General features: G+C 32.7%; 2 protein-coding genes across 6 annotated transcripts in view; one reads left to right on the top strand and one right to left on the bottom strand.

Moving 5' to 3' along the window:
* Positions 1-4,452, bottom strand: part of LOC148623329 (uncharacterized) — a 31,388-nt gene extending 26,936 nt beyond the window's left edge. For 2 of the 3 annotated variants that reach the window (XM_088565085.1, XM_088565086.1), the window contains exon 1: positions 4,326-4,452. The gene's annotated coding sequence lies outside the window, so the exon portion shown is untranslated. The remainder of the gene's footprint in view (positions 1-4,325) is intronic. The other variant, XM_088565088.1, reaches the window with a different exon arrangement.
* Positions 4,453-4,472: 20 nt separating this feature from the next.
* On the top strand, positions 4,473-16,757 carry LOC148623328 (DNA-dependent metalloprotease SPRTN-like). Of its 3 annotated transcripts, none has more exons than XM_088565093.1 (7): positions 4,473-4,541; positions 5,798-6,046; positions 7,997-8,105; positions 9,377-9,421; positions 9,981-10,055; positions 10,268-10,511; positions 14,706-16,757. In XM_088565093.1, the coding sequence occupies exons 2-7, from the start codon at positions 5,808-5,810 to the stop codon at positions 15,515-15,517; spliced, it is 1,524 nt and encodes a 507-aa protein (XP_088421219.1). In that variant the 5' UTR covers positions 4,473-4,541; positions 5,798-5,807; the 3' UTR covers positions 15,518-16,757. The 3 variants fall into 3 exon arrangements, with proteins under 3 accessions (XP_088421219.1, XP_088421217.1, XP_088421220.1); XM_088565091.1 differs by having other exon boundaries at positions 4,503-4,634; XM_088565094.1 differs by having other exon boundaries at positions 4,506-4,541; positions 5,788-6,046.
* The last annotated feature ends 1,991 nt before the right edge of the window (positions 16,758-18,748 follow it).

Genomic DNA, 18,748 nt, shown 5'->3' with positions numbered 1-18,748 from the left:
CAACTCCTCCTAAACCACTCAAGGGGTTTTGATGAAACTTTATAGGAAGGTTGGGAATTATATTTAAATGTGCATGAACGAATATAGATACTGTTAGCTGACTCAAAAGGGAATCAATCAGACTTCAGGGTTTTACATAATAAATCCTCCTAAGCACAACTCTTGCTGAACCATTCAAGGGATTTTGATGAAACATCATAGTAATATTGGGCATCATCTGTAGATGTGCATGAAAAAATATGGTTACTGTCAGGGGGCTACAAAGGGAGATAATCCAAATTATGGGTTTTCTAAATTGCTCAAGGGATTTTTATGAAACATTATAGGAAGGTTTGGCATCATATGTAGATGTGCATGAAGGAATATGGTTACTATCTGCAGACTTCAAAGGGAAATAATCCAAAACTAAGGGTTTAACATGTTAAAATCTCTTAAGCGCAACTCTTCCAAAAATGCTCAAGGGATTTTGATGAAACTTTATACCATAATATAATAATAATAACACTTTATTTCAAGAGGGTAACACAGTTTTCCTGAGGCCCTTATGCAAAAACAATAATACAAGGTTAATTTAAATGCCACAAAATGAGTTCTAATAAATAATACATAAATGCATGCCAACAAAGTTATCATTTTACATTATAGTACATGTAAATACCGTCGAATTTTTCTTTTGCCCATTGTTCCATTAGGAAGATTTTTTAATTTTTGTTTAAAAAGACTTATTCCTTTTACACTTCACATTTCATTTGGGAGGGTACTCTGGGTACTCCAAGGAGATGTTCCAGAGTAAACAAAAGTATGTCTGAGTAATTCTGTCTTAGGTTTAGGAACAAAAAGAGCTCAGTTAAGCATTTGTAAAACATATAAATAATTCAATTCTTACACATTTTATTTACATGCAATCTTAAAGTAATCATGATTACAGCCTTTTTTCTTGAGGAATCAACTACATTTGATTAGATGTAATCAAAAAGAGGCATGAATACTGATTACGTGATTATCACCAAAAAATGTAATCAATTACAGATGATTATGATTACTGATTACGATTAGATGTTCCAGAGTAAACAAAAGTATGTCTGAATAGTTCTTTCTTAGGTTTAGGAATAAAAAGAGCATTGTTTATGACATTTCTTGAATGGTATGGATTTAATTCAGAAACAAATTTTATTTTATCTCCTAAATAAAATGGAGCTAACCCATTTAAACATCAGAAGATCAATAGGCACTTGTGATATATAATTCTATTCTCAATGGTTAGCCAACCTAAAGAATTAAAGCGGGGATTAAATGGAGCACAGAATTCTGCATCAAGTATAAGCAGAACAAGTACATTTTCAAATTCTTGACCTCAACTTTTTTTAAGATTTCAACCAAAGGGGAGTAACTCCGCAACCCAACATACTGGTTTACTATCGATTGGAGCAATTGTCACATGTTTGTACAAAAATGTACATGTATCTCAACAGTCTTGAGGATGACAAATCTATATGTAATAAAAAAATTGAAACTACTGGCTCCTTGTTTTACTTGCTAAAAGCCTGTTGGGTATGCTCTTGAAAAAATTGCCCTCCCCCAACCAAAAAAAAAATGAAAATTTTGGACTTCAATATCACAGCAATTTTTTTCATTATTCAATGTAAGAAATGACGTAAAAATAGGTGATTAAATCACTGTGGATTAAAGTGCTCAAGTGATTCTCACAGGTAGCTAGTGATATGTAATCAGAAGTACTTCATAACTGAATAATTATTTTTATTCTTCTATTTTATCTGATCATACATTTTGCCCTTTAGTTTGATATTACTAAGGGACTTAAGGACTAAGGAGTCTGATTTTGTCAAAATTACCTTGAAAACTCTGAATTCAAACCTCGATAATGTATTTCATATAACAGTAGAAACACACTTGAGCAATGTACATATATTTTTTAAAATTTAGACTTAAAATGGAGGTATCCACCATAATAAGGGGCTTAAAAACATCAATTAATAATATTGCATGCACATGTTTACCTGAAAAAGGCCCTTTAATACTTGAGTGGTTGTCTCATTCATGCATTACATCAGTAAAACCCATATAGTTGGCAAAATATGAGGCGAAAATGCCCTTTCACATGTCCCGCCTTAAAAACCCCCATGGGGATTTTCAAAAGTTGGCAGGTACAACTAATGTATGATAAGGCCTCTCTAGCTTTTAACATCATCCTCTTACGTGTAAAATATGCCTCATATTATCTGCTTCTGCATTTCAATTATGCTTAGATATATGCAGATCCAAGGTAGGGCCCAGGCCCACCTTAGGTTGGAAAGATTTAGTGCATTATATTGGAGATCACTGAGGACAGAGTTGGGCTCCCTCTTAGGCCAGTCAGGGACCCTCTCTTTTGAGAACCTCTGGACCTGCCTCTATTAGATGTTTTTATGCATTTATTTATGATATTTGTGTACATGTATGCCGGTGTTTTAAAAATATATATTGTATGAAATTTCATAGCAGTATATTTTTATTATAAATCAATAGCTACATATTGTAAATTGTGTACTTTGAGATACATGTACTGGTAAACATATATCCTGGTGTCATCGGTTCTCGATAGCATATCAATGTTGTTTACCTGTTTGTTGAACAACTTATTACATAGCTACAATTTTAAAGTCATTATAAGAACTGATCTTTGTTTTTATTTTCTCAGAAGACTGGCAAGATTGCATGCTTACATTGTGAGAAAAACACATTTTAGTTATAATAATAATAATAATAATAATAATAATAATAAAATCATTATTTCAAGAGGGTTACATAGTTAGTTTACAAACTTATCTTCCCTGAGGCCCACACACACAAAAACTATATCTAATAAAAATTAAAAATAAACAACACAACACAAAAACAAAAGCAGATTTGACAATACCAAATCACTTTAAGACAATACAATATAGAACATTAAAAAAACAGTGCAAGCAGCAACAATTTTCTCTTTTAAGATACTCTATTCAAAACTTTTAAGGTACCTCTTTAGATTGATTTTGAATGAGTTGTCAGTGGCTTGATTACGTAAATGTTTGGTTAACTTATTCCACAAGACAGACCCAGAATATATGAATGAAAGTCTGACCTCTTAATGACTTTATGGGTACTACGTCATCAGTTCTCGACAGGGATATGACTTTCTGTATAGAGAGCATGAAAGACATAATTGAAAAGTGAAAATAAAAATAAATAATTCAATATATTTTTATTGATATTTTATATTCTCAGGGTCCATATATTACTTCCAGTGAATGTTATAATTGATTAACTTTGACATGGCTAAAAACTTTTCATCACATCTTATATTTTTTAATTTGCTGTGCTATGGTGTTCCAAGCATACATTGTAGAAGCAATGAATGTAAGATATACAAGGTTATTCATATTATAATTTGCCCAAAATTAATAGGCTTTTCATATTATTGCTCTTCTATATCTCTTAAAACATTGATGACGTCATGATGTTTTTAACATTTTCTGGTAATAAATATTAAGATACGACCAGTACTGCACACCTTACATTTTTTTTACTGACATACCCATGCCTACATGTCTATCAGGACTGCGCAATGACCCGCTGAATATATAACCTGCATGTACCACTTTCAACAAAATTTGTTTACATTCAAAATGTGTGTTGTGAGAGGTGGACGCTTAATATATGAGCTTTCAGGGGTTTAAGAGAAAGGTAAAATAAAGTTTATTGGCATCATACATACCTTTACACGCAACATAGTGAAATCAAAGCCTGATAAATGCAAGGAAGTGTTCAGTTGGTTAATTCTTTGTGAATAGATCACACATGAAATTTCGTGTTTTATGTCATATTGCCTACGCACATTGCTGTCGAGAACTCATGACTATCGAGAACAGATGAATGCACGATACATGTTGTATGTGTACTGATTGAGCATGGTTCACACCTAAGGTTACTTCCTAACTTGTAATGGTACTTCTTTATAGCTCTGAATAACTGAGTGTTTCAATGGAGTTACATTACTGAAGCTTCATGTAGTGCATTTTAAATATGCTGGATTTACTTTTAATGTTTTTCAAAATGTATGCGTAGTTTTACTCAGTTATAGTTTTTTTTAAGCTCATATCACTTGTTGTAGCTTTATGTGTGCCTCTCCAATTGAAGTTTGTTTACTTCCTTACTACACTGATTGTCTGGTTAAGTGGGCATTTCTCAGAGCTTCTTGGTAACCACCTGCTTGTCACATTTTACACGTTTCGGCTTTGTTACATGTTATTTATCACTTTCATAAGGCTATTTATGTTTCAGTTTACCTTGCATCAATATAATTTTCTCTGTGGATGCAGAAATGTCCGAAAGGACGCTTTTTATCACATTTTGACGCTTCTACCAAAACATTCCATTCCTAAAATCAACTTCCGGTTGATTTAATCAATCAGAAGGTTAACCCAGAGAACTCCGAATAAACGAATTCATTTGCTTTCGGATTTCATCGGACGACAACAAAATATGAATAGATTTTAAAACAGGTACTCAGCGAAAGGAACACAAATTTTGTCAAATGACAGATGCATATACCTCCATATTGTCTACTTCAGTCAGTTGATGAAATTTTCCTGTCTGTGAGTTTGGGAAAACACTGCCTATACCTTAACCTGATTTATATAATTGACATTCATATTGTCATTGAAGCTGACAATATGTAGAAATAATTTGATTTGTAACAAGCTTTCTGATTGATTTGTTCTCTTTGAGCAAGCCAGGTTATTTTGTATTAGCTGGCTTGTTACTATGACCTCATTAATGACAATTGGTCCATACTATGTAATTCAAATAATCCCAAACAAAATAATGTTTTAAATACAAATCAATTTCTTTAATTAACTTGATGGGTTGATGACTGTTGACGGATTGATGATGATTGACCGATCTGATTGGTGTTGGTTATGTAAAAGACTGATGATCGGTTGATGTAATTTTTTTTAATATTCTTTGGAACAAATCCAATTTAATGCCATATTTAATATATAGGTTACAGACCACCAATTCAACCAATGAGCAATTGGAACATACGCAAAAATAGTTCTACGCAGAAATTACCCTGATTACCTGTTTAACAGATCAGGTTTTCAGATCGACAACTGATCAGAAACAGATCAGTGATTGATGACCGTTTGCAATTATAGTTGTGCAGATTAGTTTGGGTACTGTTGCATGGTTTGGACCATTTTACTCTTTATAAATTGATTCACGATTTATATGTGTAAACTGCTGCAAAAAAGGTTTTTTTTTTGTTTTATATTGATACTGATATAAAGGGGTTCAAGTTTGAGAGGGTCTGTGGTCAATGACTTACCTCATCATGAATGTGACCTTTTGAAATTATGGTCCTGGAACGTCCATTATAATTATTCATTCATACAGATAATTTGATATGGAACTTTTGATTTGTTTATTTTCCAGAAACCTTAAAAAATAAAATTCAATTTGGTGTGGTTTAATTCCATTTGTTTTAGAAAACAATCAGTGAACATAAATGACAAACAGTCGGACAGAAACTTAATTTAAAGTTGGTGATATATGAGTACAAACACAAGTTTGTATTCACATATAGTTTTGTACCAAATAGAATAACAATATCATATACAAACATACAAGAAAAACACATACAATACATCAAAAACAGGAGGCTATATATAAATATCACATAAAGCATGCTAACACAATTGAGCAAATCAAGATAAATTTATAATCATTTGGATTATTAAAACACAGTATTTTTCAGGTTTGAGGAAATGGATCTAATTGGTCTGGATGAAGACTTTCTATTGGCATTAGAACTCCAGGAACAACTAGACAAAGAGTCATGGAAACCTCCAACAGGAACTTCTGCTAAACTGTCTATTGTTGATGAAAGTTGGGAAACTATAGACCCTAACCCTAATATCAGAGAACTCTTTTTACAGTTCAATGAAGATTTCTTTTGGGGAAGGCTTTCTGGGATTGAAGTTAAATGGAGTCCAAGAATGACATTGTAAGTTGAGTCTTTTCAATGTTTTGATTTTTGACAACACTCACTGCTAAACTTTTGATGTCATGGAATGGTCATTTATATTGTTCATAGACAGTACCACAGTACATTACTGTACTAGGCATTTTAGCTCACCTGAACAGTAGATCTATGTGAGCTATTGTCTTCACTTTGTGTCTGTCGTCATATGTGTTGTTTGTTGTTGAATTTCTGTATTATGGTTTCATCTTTTAAAATTATGTTGTGTGTCAAGATCATGTGTAAAACAAGGCCACCTTGGATATACATGTACATGTACATTTATGTTAGACCACAGTAGTCAAGTCACCAAACCGTCCATGTGAGAAACAAAAGGGTAGTCAAAGACATTTAAAAGATCATTTAGTCAGTAAGTCACCTGTTTCTCTCAAAAACTGTAGAATATCAGATAATTGTGTACTAAAAAATAAATGGAACCTTTCTTTTTGAGCTTGAAGAGCTTTGCAAAAGTCTCCGTTCAGTTGAAGTTGTACAATGACTGACCGCTAATTTGCTTATTGAAAGGTAAAAAATGACGATTTTTGTGGTGGTTTTAAGCCTTTTACTTAAAAATTGTAATGGGAAGAAATAAACTTTCAATTGTTGGACAAAACCTATAAAAGTCATCATATGGTCCTGGTTATGTGACAACTCCTTACATGCAAGACCAGAAATTACGAATTATATGATTTTCTTAAAATTGAAAATGGTAATAGACAGAGTCATGTAAGGGCTGTACCGTGTAGGCTTAGATAGGGCTTATCAAACTTTACATACAATTACTCTAAGTGCATAACAGTGCATACAAGATTAGTGTATACATACATTAATAATAATAATATAAAAAAAAGAACTCAAGCATCGCAAACGTATACAAAGTAAAATTTTACTATTTAAATTGCAAGGTAAAATGAGTTTAACTATACATTCTAAAAATGAATGTAATTTAAACAAAAAAGAGAACAATATGTCACAGGAAAATAAAATACTATCAAATGTTTTAAAACTGAAAATTTGAAGAATAAATCGAGACTCATAAAAATAATAAAACTTACAAATTCTAGTTAAAACCTACATGTATTAATCGAATAAAAGAAAAAAATAGGCAAGAAATGATAAATTAAGAATCAATGACAACACGATAAAAGTCTAAAAGCATATAAACAAATAATAGTCTGAAAAGTATCACAATTAAATTAACAATTCTGGAATGCTTGTCTGAATATATGTAAATGTGTTTTAAGGTTTAAGGTATGAGGGTAGATCAGCTCCAGGAAAAATGTGGCATACCATGGATGGTGACCTTTTACCTTAAGTTTGACCTCGGGGTCAAATAAATGATGTTGCATCACAGATTAATATTGGGGCTGTAACTATTTTGTCTTTTGGTGTAGGCTTTTGATATTTGGCTTGAGTTGTACCTGGTTCCATTGTTAGTGACTTTTGACTTAAGTTTGACCTCAAGGTCAATTAAATGTTTTTGCATGACAAATATGTGTCCAGGCTGTAACTGTTTTGTCTTTTGCTGTATGCTTTCTCAGGTTGATGTTTGTGACCTTTTACCTTGAACTTTGATTTCAAGGTCAAATTAATGATTTTGTGGCTGATGTACATAAACAGCCATTTTATAGTAGGGCCCACAGAGATGGGTTCCATCTTCATGATATCTTGTCATAATTGTGTCGTAAGCTCATAATTGTTTTCAGTAACTTTTCTTCTTTATACTGACTTTAAGCACTTTTTATAGACGTATTTATATTCTTGTAGCCAAGCATATGTGTGAAGTAATTTTGATAAACAAACTTTATCTCTGAGATTAATGATACGGTAAACCCTTGTTAAATTATGTGTTATTATGTGGTGGAAGGTTATAAGAGTAATACGGTACATGAAATAAATTCTGACATTTAATTATTACTGATATTGTTCTTCTAGATGTGCAGGACTGTGTGTGTATGAAGGAAGAGGGGGTCTTTGCTCTGTTAGATTGAGTTTACCTCTGTTAAAACTGAGACCGAGAAAAGATCTGGTGGAAACTCTTTTGGTTTGTAAATTGAATGCATTACACACAGCAAAGTCCTCATTCTATATACACTATACAAGCATTATATTAATAATATGGATAAGTTTTATTTAAGTTATAGGGAATTTTATACTGAATTAAATTTTCAAAGTACACTGATAATTTATAGTAGAGATAACATCAATCACCATTGAAGACACCAGAGCAGCTGAATTAACCTCTCACTGTATTGTAGTAACTGTTTAACTTTATTATTGATTGCTAATATATACAGAGGTTACAATATTTTGTTTTCTTTAGCTGGCAATTGAGACAAGTGAGTTATTTAAATTAAGTTTGTACTACACCAAGTCTCACTTCAGTAAAATACAAGTTTGAATTTTTGCAATTAAAACATAGTTGCATTTTCAGTAGCTTACAACAGTGTTTTCAATAGTAACCGGCAACTGGTAAAATCTGCCACCTATCACTGAGTTTTTTTCCGGCTGTGAAATTTCTGATCAAAAAAGGTTTTTAGTCAATGTTTGTAAAAACGGAATTTGAATCTGGATACAGATCAGTGTTTAATCAGTCATGCGTCTCTGCCATTTTGTCCGGTGTGGAGGGTAATAACCGATGAGTTTGAATGTCAATCGTCGTGTGGTTTGTGTGTAGATTAGATATAAAGTGTAATTCCAGAATATGTTCCTATAAGCACTAAAAATTATATTCTCCCTAGAAATTAGATAAAAATTCATCATTAATTTTTTCAAGTAATGCATTAGATATGTAAGTACATTCTTATTCATTTAATCTAATCTTGGAAGAATGATTTTGTTTTCTGGAATTGCACTTTGAACAGTACAATAGTAACATATATGTTAATGATTTGAAAAAGAGACATGACAGTTAAGAATGAATATAGGTTCATGCAACAATAAGCACAAAGCCCAAGAAATATTATTAACACACAATGTCTCTGTTTATGGTGAATATACATTATGGCTTTTACAATATCTGTCATTTTAAGAAAAAATACAAGCTGGATTAGAGGCACTATAGTTAATGAGAGGTAAAACAAATGAACTGAAAAAGCTTAAATTTGTTTTTGGACCAGGACCAGCTGTGGGCCTTGAGTGGCCTCAAGACCCCTCGCTGTAATTTGGGTTTTCTCCTTTTCATTTTTAACTTCCAGCTATTCAAAAATTTAGTGAAAACACTGTACAAACTTACTTTATTAATTGCTCATTCAATCTTCATTGAATCAGTACCTCAGTACTTTAAATTGAAATAGATTTTATTTTTGATTGTAGCATGAGATGATCCATGCTTATCTCTTTGTCACAGATAATAACAAGGTGAGGTGACCTATTGAGTAATTTAGTAAATGTTCTAGTCAAAGTTTGATTTGTATTTTTAGATTTATAAAGGTATGATATCAAAAAGGCTCTGCAAGTCTGTTCTTTCATTTTAAAATCCAGAATTTCCATTGTGAAAAGCATAGATTGTTCACTAAAGTGCCACTGTTTCTACCATTGAAGTGTAATAGTCAGCTTATGGTGACCTGTATATGTCATTATTATCCTGTTGTTGGAATCACACTGTGTGTTTGCAACTTATGTTGATGTGCTTGAGGGAAGATTTTTATTTTCTGATGTCTACTAAGGGAGATAATTCAGTTGTAAGGATTTTACATCTTTAAGGCCTCATTAACTATCAGTACTTCTTGGTCGAACGGTGGCCCCTCTGTGTAGTATCAAAAACACATCATATCTAGGTCTATGCAATGTAATGTATGTTTGTATGTTAAAGAAAACAAAGCTGAGAATGTATACTTTAAAATCACATTTGCAATAAACGTGTAGGAATTATTTTTGAAGATATCATATTTATTTACAATTTCTGTAACTTTGCCAGGATCATGATGGACATGGACCAGAATTCCATAAACATATGTACAGAATAAATAATGCTACAGGAACAAATATTTCAGTGAGTACAGTCTCAGATCATATTATAAAAGAAATCATTCTTAAAACGACAACTAAGCTGAAAGGATTTATTTTTTTTTTGTATTGTACCCCTTCCAACAAACTTAAGTATGGGGTATATTGGAATCACTCTGTCTTTTCTTCTGTCCACTTTTTTTGTTAGTGCAACTCCTCTTTACCTGCACCCAATAAACTGAACAGTTATTGTTTTAGGTCTACCATAATTTCCATGATGAAGTGGATCATTTCCGTCAACATTGGTGGAGATGCAATGGCCCTTGTCAGTCTAGGAAACCATTCTTTGGCTTTGTTAAACGTGCAATGAATCGGGCTCCTTCAATAAGAGACCCATGGTGGAAAGACCATCAGAGGACATGTGATGGCACATTTATAAAAATTAAAGAACCTGAGGGGTATGGTAAAAAGAAACCAAAGGAGAAGTGTGAAAAACCAACAGGTATATCAACTGTAAATGCAATCATTTTCAAGTATTACAATTTTACTATTGAATTCCATAATTTGAAGTCTATTCCGGTTTCCCTACTGTTTTTAGTATGTCTTTTAGTACCTTTTGTAAAAGCATGCGGTTTTTGCACACGATATGTCTGCAGCGACAAACAATTGTCTCATTTAAAGTGTAATTTTGAGTTTTATAAGCCCAAAGAGTTTTGACGTAGATGGTACACTTTGGATTGATTTGGATAATTCTTTGATATATGTAATATTGCAATAAAATTGTGATTTCCTTTTTGTGACATTTGCGATTATTACTTGTGACATTGCGATATATATTTGTTTGGAATAAATCCCATCTTCAGTATTTCAGCCTTTGGGTTTTTGCGCCTACCAGTGCCGTGATATCAACATTCTCACTGAAGTGAAAACATTTCACAATGGACCAACTGAACTTATCCCATCCCTGCACCTTTTGCCCATAAACATTAAACATTTTGCTCAACTGCATGAAAACAATTGATTTCTTTCAAATGAAATAAGAATTGGGTGAACCTTTACAAATAATCAATATTTTGCTCCACTTGCTCAATGATTGCATTTGGTTATCAAAATTTATGGTGGCCAATTTTCATTAATTAACTATTCTGAAACTACAGAGGCCAGTGTCTTTGAATTTAATAGGGTTCTTGACCTCAGTGCCTTAAGCAAATAACCCACTTTTTGTATTGCTCTGCAGGTAGCTTTGACTACTCAAAGTTACCATCGAAACACTTCAAGGAAACACATTTTGGCATATATCTCTGGAAATGCTTTACTGAAGTAGAAGGCAATCTTGGCAGGAATGGTGGAGGGAAGGATCGTTCTTCACTTAGTTTACCTTTGGTTCTGCTTGATCAAACAAAATGGCATCTAAGTCTCTGACTGGCCAGTTATAAATTTTCAAAGATCCAACTTTTCTCCAATTATAAGTGCCAATGTTCTGAAACTCAATAGAGTTGTTGATCATATTGCTTTCTAGAAATGATCCATTTCTTGTGTGGATAAGGTTGCTGCAGTTGCATTAAAGTTGCCTTTAAGCCATATGGTGAAACATATTTAGGCATATATATCTCTGCTAATACTAACCTAGGTATTTGAGGAATGATGAAAGGAAGGACTTCAACATAGTGATATATTCACTTTTGGTTCTGCTTGATTGAACAAGATGAGTGCTTGAGAATATTTCAGCTCCGATCAGCCCATTTCCAAAGTAAAAATTCTCTAAAACTACAGATTCAGATGTTTAAAGGATTGTTGACAGTAATGATAATTACAAATTATTCCTTATACCAATTTTATATGAACAGTACTATGTTAATCTTTAAAAATAATAAAGCTTGTTAGTTTTTTGAGATCTAAGGGATGTTCAACTTCAGTTGCAATTTCAATTTTCATAGATTTTTTATGTTGATTTTATCCTGCAGTTTATTGGTAAGATAATAGAGAAAATATTTGGATAGTTGACATTTAAGAATAAACATAAATAGTGCTTCATTAAATTTCCTCAATATTCTTGTATCAAAAATGTATTTACATTTCAGTTTCTTTATTTGTGTTTGAAACTTAACAATATTGATAAGAAAAAAGAAGTAAAAGGTTATTCAGTGACCAAATACAGCTCTGCTTTATATGATCAGGTTTGTTACTAAGGTAACAAAATTATAACATTGCAAATTAAATAGAGGAACTTATGCTACAAAAGCACAATCGTTCAATGAATCTTTAATATTGAATTGTCTCATAACTAACTGACCCATCACCAAGAATGAAAACATGATTGTTTTTTATACGACCACAAAAAATTTGCGGACATATAATGTTATGGTACAGTTGTCATCAACATAATCTGGGGACACTTCGTTTCAGTGGGATAACTTTAGTAGTGGTTGACTAATTGTTGTGAAATTTTAATTTGTTTTTAATTACCACTAAGAAGGTTCCTATGTAATTTGGTCTTTGTGGCTCCTACGGTTTTAGGAAAAGGGTAAAAATAGGTGTTTTTAAACGACCGTCTAAGATGGGATATACTATGGTATAACGTTGTCCGTCCGTCTTCCACACTTCGGACAATAACTCAAAAACACTTTCACCAACTTTTTATGAAACTTTGGTGAATTGTTCATATCTATTGACATAAGTTCCCTTCCAATTTTTATAAATTTCAGATTTTTCGTTTCCATGTTACGATTTTTTTTACTTATAAAAGGGGATTTTCAAGTTTGCGGACAATAACTCAAAAACACTTTCACATACTTTTATGAAACTTTGGTGCATTGTTCATATTTATTGACGTAAGCTCCCTTTCAGTTTTTATAAATTTCAGATTTTTCTTTTCCATGTTATGAATTTTTATACTTAAAAAAGGGAGATTTTCAAGTTTTGGCACAATTACTGAAGAACACTTTCACTATTTTTTATGAAATTTTGATGAATTGTTCATATCAATTGAAGTAAGCTGCCCTCCGATTTGTATGAAAGTCAAATTTTAAGTTTCCATGTTATGAATTTTTACTCTTTAAAAAAAAGCTGAAAGCGGCCAAAGAAATTTTTTTCGTTGAAAAAAAATTGTTTAAAACAGGCCATTTGTTACGATGATTGACTAATAAATATAAAAGGTACTTAGTAACTTTGTCAGAAAAGTGTGTTTTAAACAAGATAGAAATATATGGGTGAAAAATAAAGACAATAAACTTAGTTAAACTTGAGGTAGCCTTGATAGTGCCAAATTTTTTGTGCATTTTTTATTTACTTTTTTTTTTTTGGGGGGGGGGGGGGGGTATTTGACAGGACTCGCAGTATTTCTAGTTGATCATATAAATTCATTAAAAGTATAAGGACAAGTTAAAAGGGCAACAGGCGTATCTTGCACTTAAAGTGCAGCTCTTTATTTTAAAACCTAGGGTAGAATGTTTGTTCTTTTTTCTGATTTTTGATATTTTTTTATTGCGTTCCTTATTCAATTCTTGTAGACATATGTAAAGTTAGGCAACAACCAAAAATTCAACTTTTTAATTTTTGGTCTGATTTTAAAATTTTGTCATTGGGTATGTCACGTCCAAACAATTCCTGCTTGCATCTGTCATCAGATTTCAGATATCTCTTTGTGGTTTTCAAATTTCAAGGGGTCAAAGTAAAGCAATACCCAAAAAATTAATCTTTTTTATTTTGGTCCAATTTCGAAAATTCTTTTTTTTTTCTTTTTTTTGTTGGGATTCTTCATAAATATCCCTGTCTGTATTTTACATTCAGATTTCAGATATCTCTAACAGTTATCGAGTTAGAAGGGTTCAAAGGGGCCACACCCGATAAAATTGATTTTTAGTCAAATTTTCATTATAATCTGTTTGGACAAGTAGGAGTTATTGACTTTTTCTCATTTTTTTGCTATTTTTAATATTATTTCTTTCAAAAATCTTCTCTGATACTACATGACCAATTGGAACCAAACTTGGTATGAATGTACCTAGGGTATTTTGCACAAAAGTTATGTTTAGATTTTTGATCCATAAAAAAAATGGCCACCGTTACTATTGATATAGCATAGGGGTCAGACAGTAGTTTTTTGTACATTAGATCTCCAAAACCATTTGGTTTAGTCTAATTGTTGCAATTGCTGAAATGATCTTTATTGTAAGGCCTACAGAAGTCTCCAGGGATCAGAGTTGTCAGACGACTGCTTGTTAATGCTCTTGAAAAATGAAAAATGACTTTTTCTTTTCCTTTTTTTTTTCTTTGTTTACAGTTTTCAATCAATATTTTGAAAACTATAATAGATAGAAAGAAACTTTCAGTTGTTGAAATTATCTTTATAGTAAGTCCTACCAAAGTCTTCTTGAGTCAAAATTGTTGGACAACTTGTTAAATTTATTGCCATTGAAAGATCAAATTTATCCAGGTGAGCGATTCCTTGGAGCCTCTTATTTTACTTTAGGTCTTATTTTAAAAATTTTTAATTTAATTTAAAGTTTTGTGCAATATAGTGTCCAAACCATTAGATGTGTCCATCATAAATTGTAAGTCCTAATGCTTAAATGTGTCAAAATCTAATATTGTCCCAACTGTTCAGGGTTCAACTACTGTGGTTGTATCATGCTGCACTGGGCAAGACATTTTATCTTTCATTGATAACAATACCTGAAATTGATTTATTTTTCAGAGTCTGGAAAGTCTGTTAAAAAAGGAAATATAGACATACGTAAATATCTTGGTGAAGGCCAAGTCTTGAGGTCAGCCAACCAAAAAGTGATAGTAAATGGGGTTTTGAAATGTGTGGACAAGAAAGATTCGGACCCAGAAGTCCTAGTACAGTTTGTGAATGATAATAAACCAAGCTGTTCTAACGATTCGCTAGACATAAGGACCAGTGTTAGTGCAATCAATACTGCAGGAAAAATATCAGACAAAGATTTGCTTCGTCAGAAACATTTTGCGGAACTAATGTTGTCAGATTCTGATGATGAAGACTTATTCTTATGTGATGGACCTCTTAATCATTCTACAACTAGTAAAAAATCCCCAAAAATAGATGGGCATCTAAATCATTCTACAACAAGTCAAAAATCTCCCAAAATAGATAATAGTAAAGTGAGCAGTTCCTTGTGTCAGTCTAACATAGTTTCCATAGCAAATGAACAGGTGCCTAATGTTGCTGCTGTAGTCCGTAATATATGGGCTAATAAACAATTTCAATCAACGCTCAAACCATTAGATCCTAAGGAAAACCTTACTCTGATACAGAACAGTTCTCAAGGGCATCGTATGCAGGAACAGATCTCAAAAAAAAGGTTATCTAAAGATGATAGCACAAGCAGCAGGAAAAAGTTCAAAACTGACACAGTATTTGATAGCTGCAAGGAACCTACAAACAATGGAGACACCTGTAGTACAGTTCTATGTCCAGTATGTAGTAAATCTATTCCTACAGTTGGAATAAACCAACATTTAGACACATGTTTAGATATATGTTAATATTTGTTGTATTATAAAGATGGTTATTGACTTGTACCTCCCTATATTGATTGAGACATTGTTTTAGTAATAGTACTTAATTATCCACAACATGTAAAAGTATGTCATCATATTTGGTGGTGTTGTCATTGACACTTCATTTCTGTACCTACAAGACAGATGGGAACAAGACCACAAGATTGCTATTATTTTTAGGTATAACAATGATAGGTAAAATACTCAGTTATGAGGATGTCTGCTTGTATTAGTTATGCTGATCAACTGAATAAATTTGCTATTGTTGTTAAAGGTAAAACAACGAGTGATTGTTTTCAGAGTAAAACAGAATGTTATTTGGATGAGTCACATTACTGTTTTTAGATTTGGAACATTTAGCAGTGTGTCTTATCTTAGGCATTTGTCTAACTGTTAAGGTGAAGATAGCATTTTATTCAAATCTGTCCTATTTTGAAAAGAAATAGTTACTTAAGTTTTAGTTTTTGTAATATGTGAGTTGTAGTGACCTTGAGATATTTATTTTTTTCTACAGTTCAACCAGCTGGGTTAAGGAATAAATAGAACAGGTTCAAGTAGCATTAACTAGTGGTGTACATTATTATATCCTAGAGGCAAGGTTTTAAGGAAGCACCTTTTCTGTCTGTTTGTTAATATAACTTGTTAGCACATGGACTCCTAACCTATTCAATGGCTTGCTAGTTAGGTTATGCATGAAGCAAGACTAATAAGGCTAATAATTTTGGATGCTTGTAAGTAGAAGTAATGTAGCTTAAGTGTTTAACATGTGAGATATCACTCAGCACTCACATAGTTCTAGTGAAAAGAAAAGGTTAAACTTATATTACTTATATATAACCGATATTTTACGTGTTAAATCTTCCACTTTGATATGGTTTCATATAAGAGAAAAAGCAAATTGCAAGTTTTCAAAGTCTTGCAACATGTTTATTTCAGCGTGACATCTGCATCAAGGCAAGACTAAGGTATTGTGTTTCTGGCATTCATGTTAAAATTTTCAGATTAAGTCAGTTTGATGGGAACTTTTGCTAGGTTAATCATATTTGGTATGCCGTCATGCAGTCAGTCTGTAAATGTTCAGATTTTTCATTTTTTCATATGAAGTTTTCAGTTTGGTATGAACCACTTTTGCAAGGTCAATTATATTTGGTATGCATTTGAATTAGTATCATTGTAACACAATTTTGATTTTTACCAAAATTACAGGCCTTGAACTTGAACCGTTTTCCAGACTTTTTTCTAAAAGCTTGTTGATATTGACATGCATGATTTTTGGTATATAAATTCACCATGATAAATTACAGGACAAGTTTGTGTTCGGTTCCGCTACAATGATTTTTACCGAAACTTAGCTAAATTCACAGAAATAACTGTTTTTCTTACTTTTTTTCTAAATGCTTATAGATTATGACATGATTTTTGGTATATAAGTTCACCATGATAAATTACAAGTCAAATGTACGTTTTGTTCCACTACAATGATATTTACTTTGGATCAATTAAAACACAAAGAAATCACAGTCTGAAGTTTGACACTACCATTCTGAGTAACAGAATTTAGTTAGAAGATAAAGAAAAAATCATTTTCAACAATTTAAAAAAAAAATTATTTTATTGCAATCGTTTCTTATGCATAAAAAAACACTCTGGATCCTTTTACTTGTATTTCTCTTACGAAAACCTTACTTGAATATCCAATATGGGGACGCGTGGGATAAGTGAGCGCGCTCAGTAAGGTTCTTTAATATTACTTCTGTTGTCAGGGCATTTCAGAGCTTACTTAAATGTGTCTTGACACTTGTTAAAGACCTTTTGGTAATCTCTGAAAGTGTTGTAACAAGGGACTCAGACCTTGTTGAACTGATTTTTAAGGTGTGTTTAATTGTGTAATATTTTTCACAGTGGCCAGATTGTGAAGGAATAATCAAGGGAACCAAGGTTATAGCGGTAATCAAAAGAATGTAATCCAGGGGCAAAGACCAGACATAGAAAACAGACATACACAACAAAGAATATAAAGTAACTAAAATCTTACATACAAAGTAACAAAAGCAAATGAGCAACTCGGACTCCACTAAAAACTGGGAGCATGGACCAGGTGCACCGGTAGGGTAAGAGTCCTCTGCTTTTCTAGAAACACCTGCCGAGTTGCTCATAAAAAGTCAAGTCCGGAATAGACAAACGAGGAAAGGAAAACCATGATCTGTTGAATGAATCAGTTTTCATGGTGCAGATGGATACACCATAACGATCCACTCAAATTAGTGAAGGGGAGGTTGTGATAACGCCAAAGTACTTTAACCCTACCAATTGTTTTGCGCCTCTCACAAGTCAGGAATTTCTGGCCTCTGTATGCCTTGTTTCGTTTTCACCTTTAGGTTATTTTTTTATGCTACTTGAGTACCGGTATATGGGGGCAACTCTTTCACTGTAACCGTGTATAATGATGTTTTGGGGCCAGCTGCAGCCTGCCCTGTGGTACGAGGATTTCCTCGTCCTTCACTGAAGACCAATGAGTGTCCTTGGGATGACATTTTCTTCCTGGTGGGGTGGTTGTGTATTTGATATATACACCATACCTATTCTCAACATACTATTTTGTATTGTCATCACTTTGCGTCCATTATCGTCATTGGCTTTTTTCAAACATCTCCATCATCATCTTCCGGTACGGTAGTAGACTCCGCAAGGAGTCAGTGTGGAGTCGCTCCTCACCAAAAGTTTCGAGAAGCGCCGTTTTATTTCTGATACTTCTTACATTGCGGTTACAAATGGAGGTGGATTTGTCGGTTAACGAATCTTTACTTTGGAATGAAATATTGTAAGAATCAGCAAATTCGGGACCACGATTTAATTCAATAATTCCAATAAGAAGAATAAAGTGTAGTACATATAAATGAAATACGGAATTTACTTTGGGATTTATACCTCGAAGCGCCAATAGCGAGATAAACAGTATCGAACAATGTAGGTTAGTAAATATTTGGTAGTATGTATCTGTATGCTTATATATAACTGACCTATTTGGTTTCCTTATGTGATCCGGGAAACATTGTTATAATATCAAGCGCGAATAAAGCTTTTCACTCGTATGGCAAGCCACATCCTCCCAAATGAATGAGTGATGTCAGGGGTTCGAGGGAGCGAGGGTGGACGGAAAACCCTGACTCGGGATGATGTAATATTACTAAATCAGGAATTTGTAATATTAGAAAA

The sequence above is a fragment of the Perna viridis genome, chromosome 2 (genome assembly GCF_037379345.1).
Source record: "Perna viridis isolate PV_CMFRI_1.1 ecotype Kerala chromosome 2, ASM3737934v1, whole genome shotgun sequence".
NCBI classification, from domain to species: domain Eukaryota; kingdom Metazoa; phylum Mollusca; class Bivalvia; order Mytilida; family Mytilidae; genus Perna; species Perna viridis.
Note: the sequence above shows the minus strand (reverse complement) of the source record. Positions and strands in the feature narration are given on the sequence as shown.

Bases quoted from the DNA above. Each gene is read 5' to 3' on its own strand.
- LOC148623328 (XM_088565091.1), top strand. The intron at 6,047-7,996 runs GTAAGTTGAGTC...TTGTTCTTCTAG, and splicing joins TGGAGTCCAAGAATGACATT to ATGTGCAGGACTGTGTGTGT. The intron at 8,106-9,376 runs GTTTGTAAATTG...TTTTGATTGTAG, and splicing joins ATCTGGTGGAAACTCTTTTG to CATGAGATGATCCATGCTTA.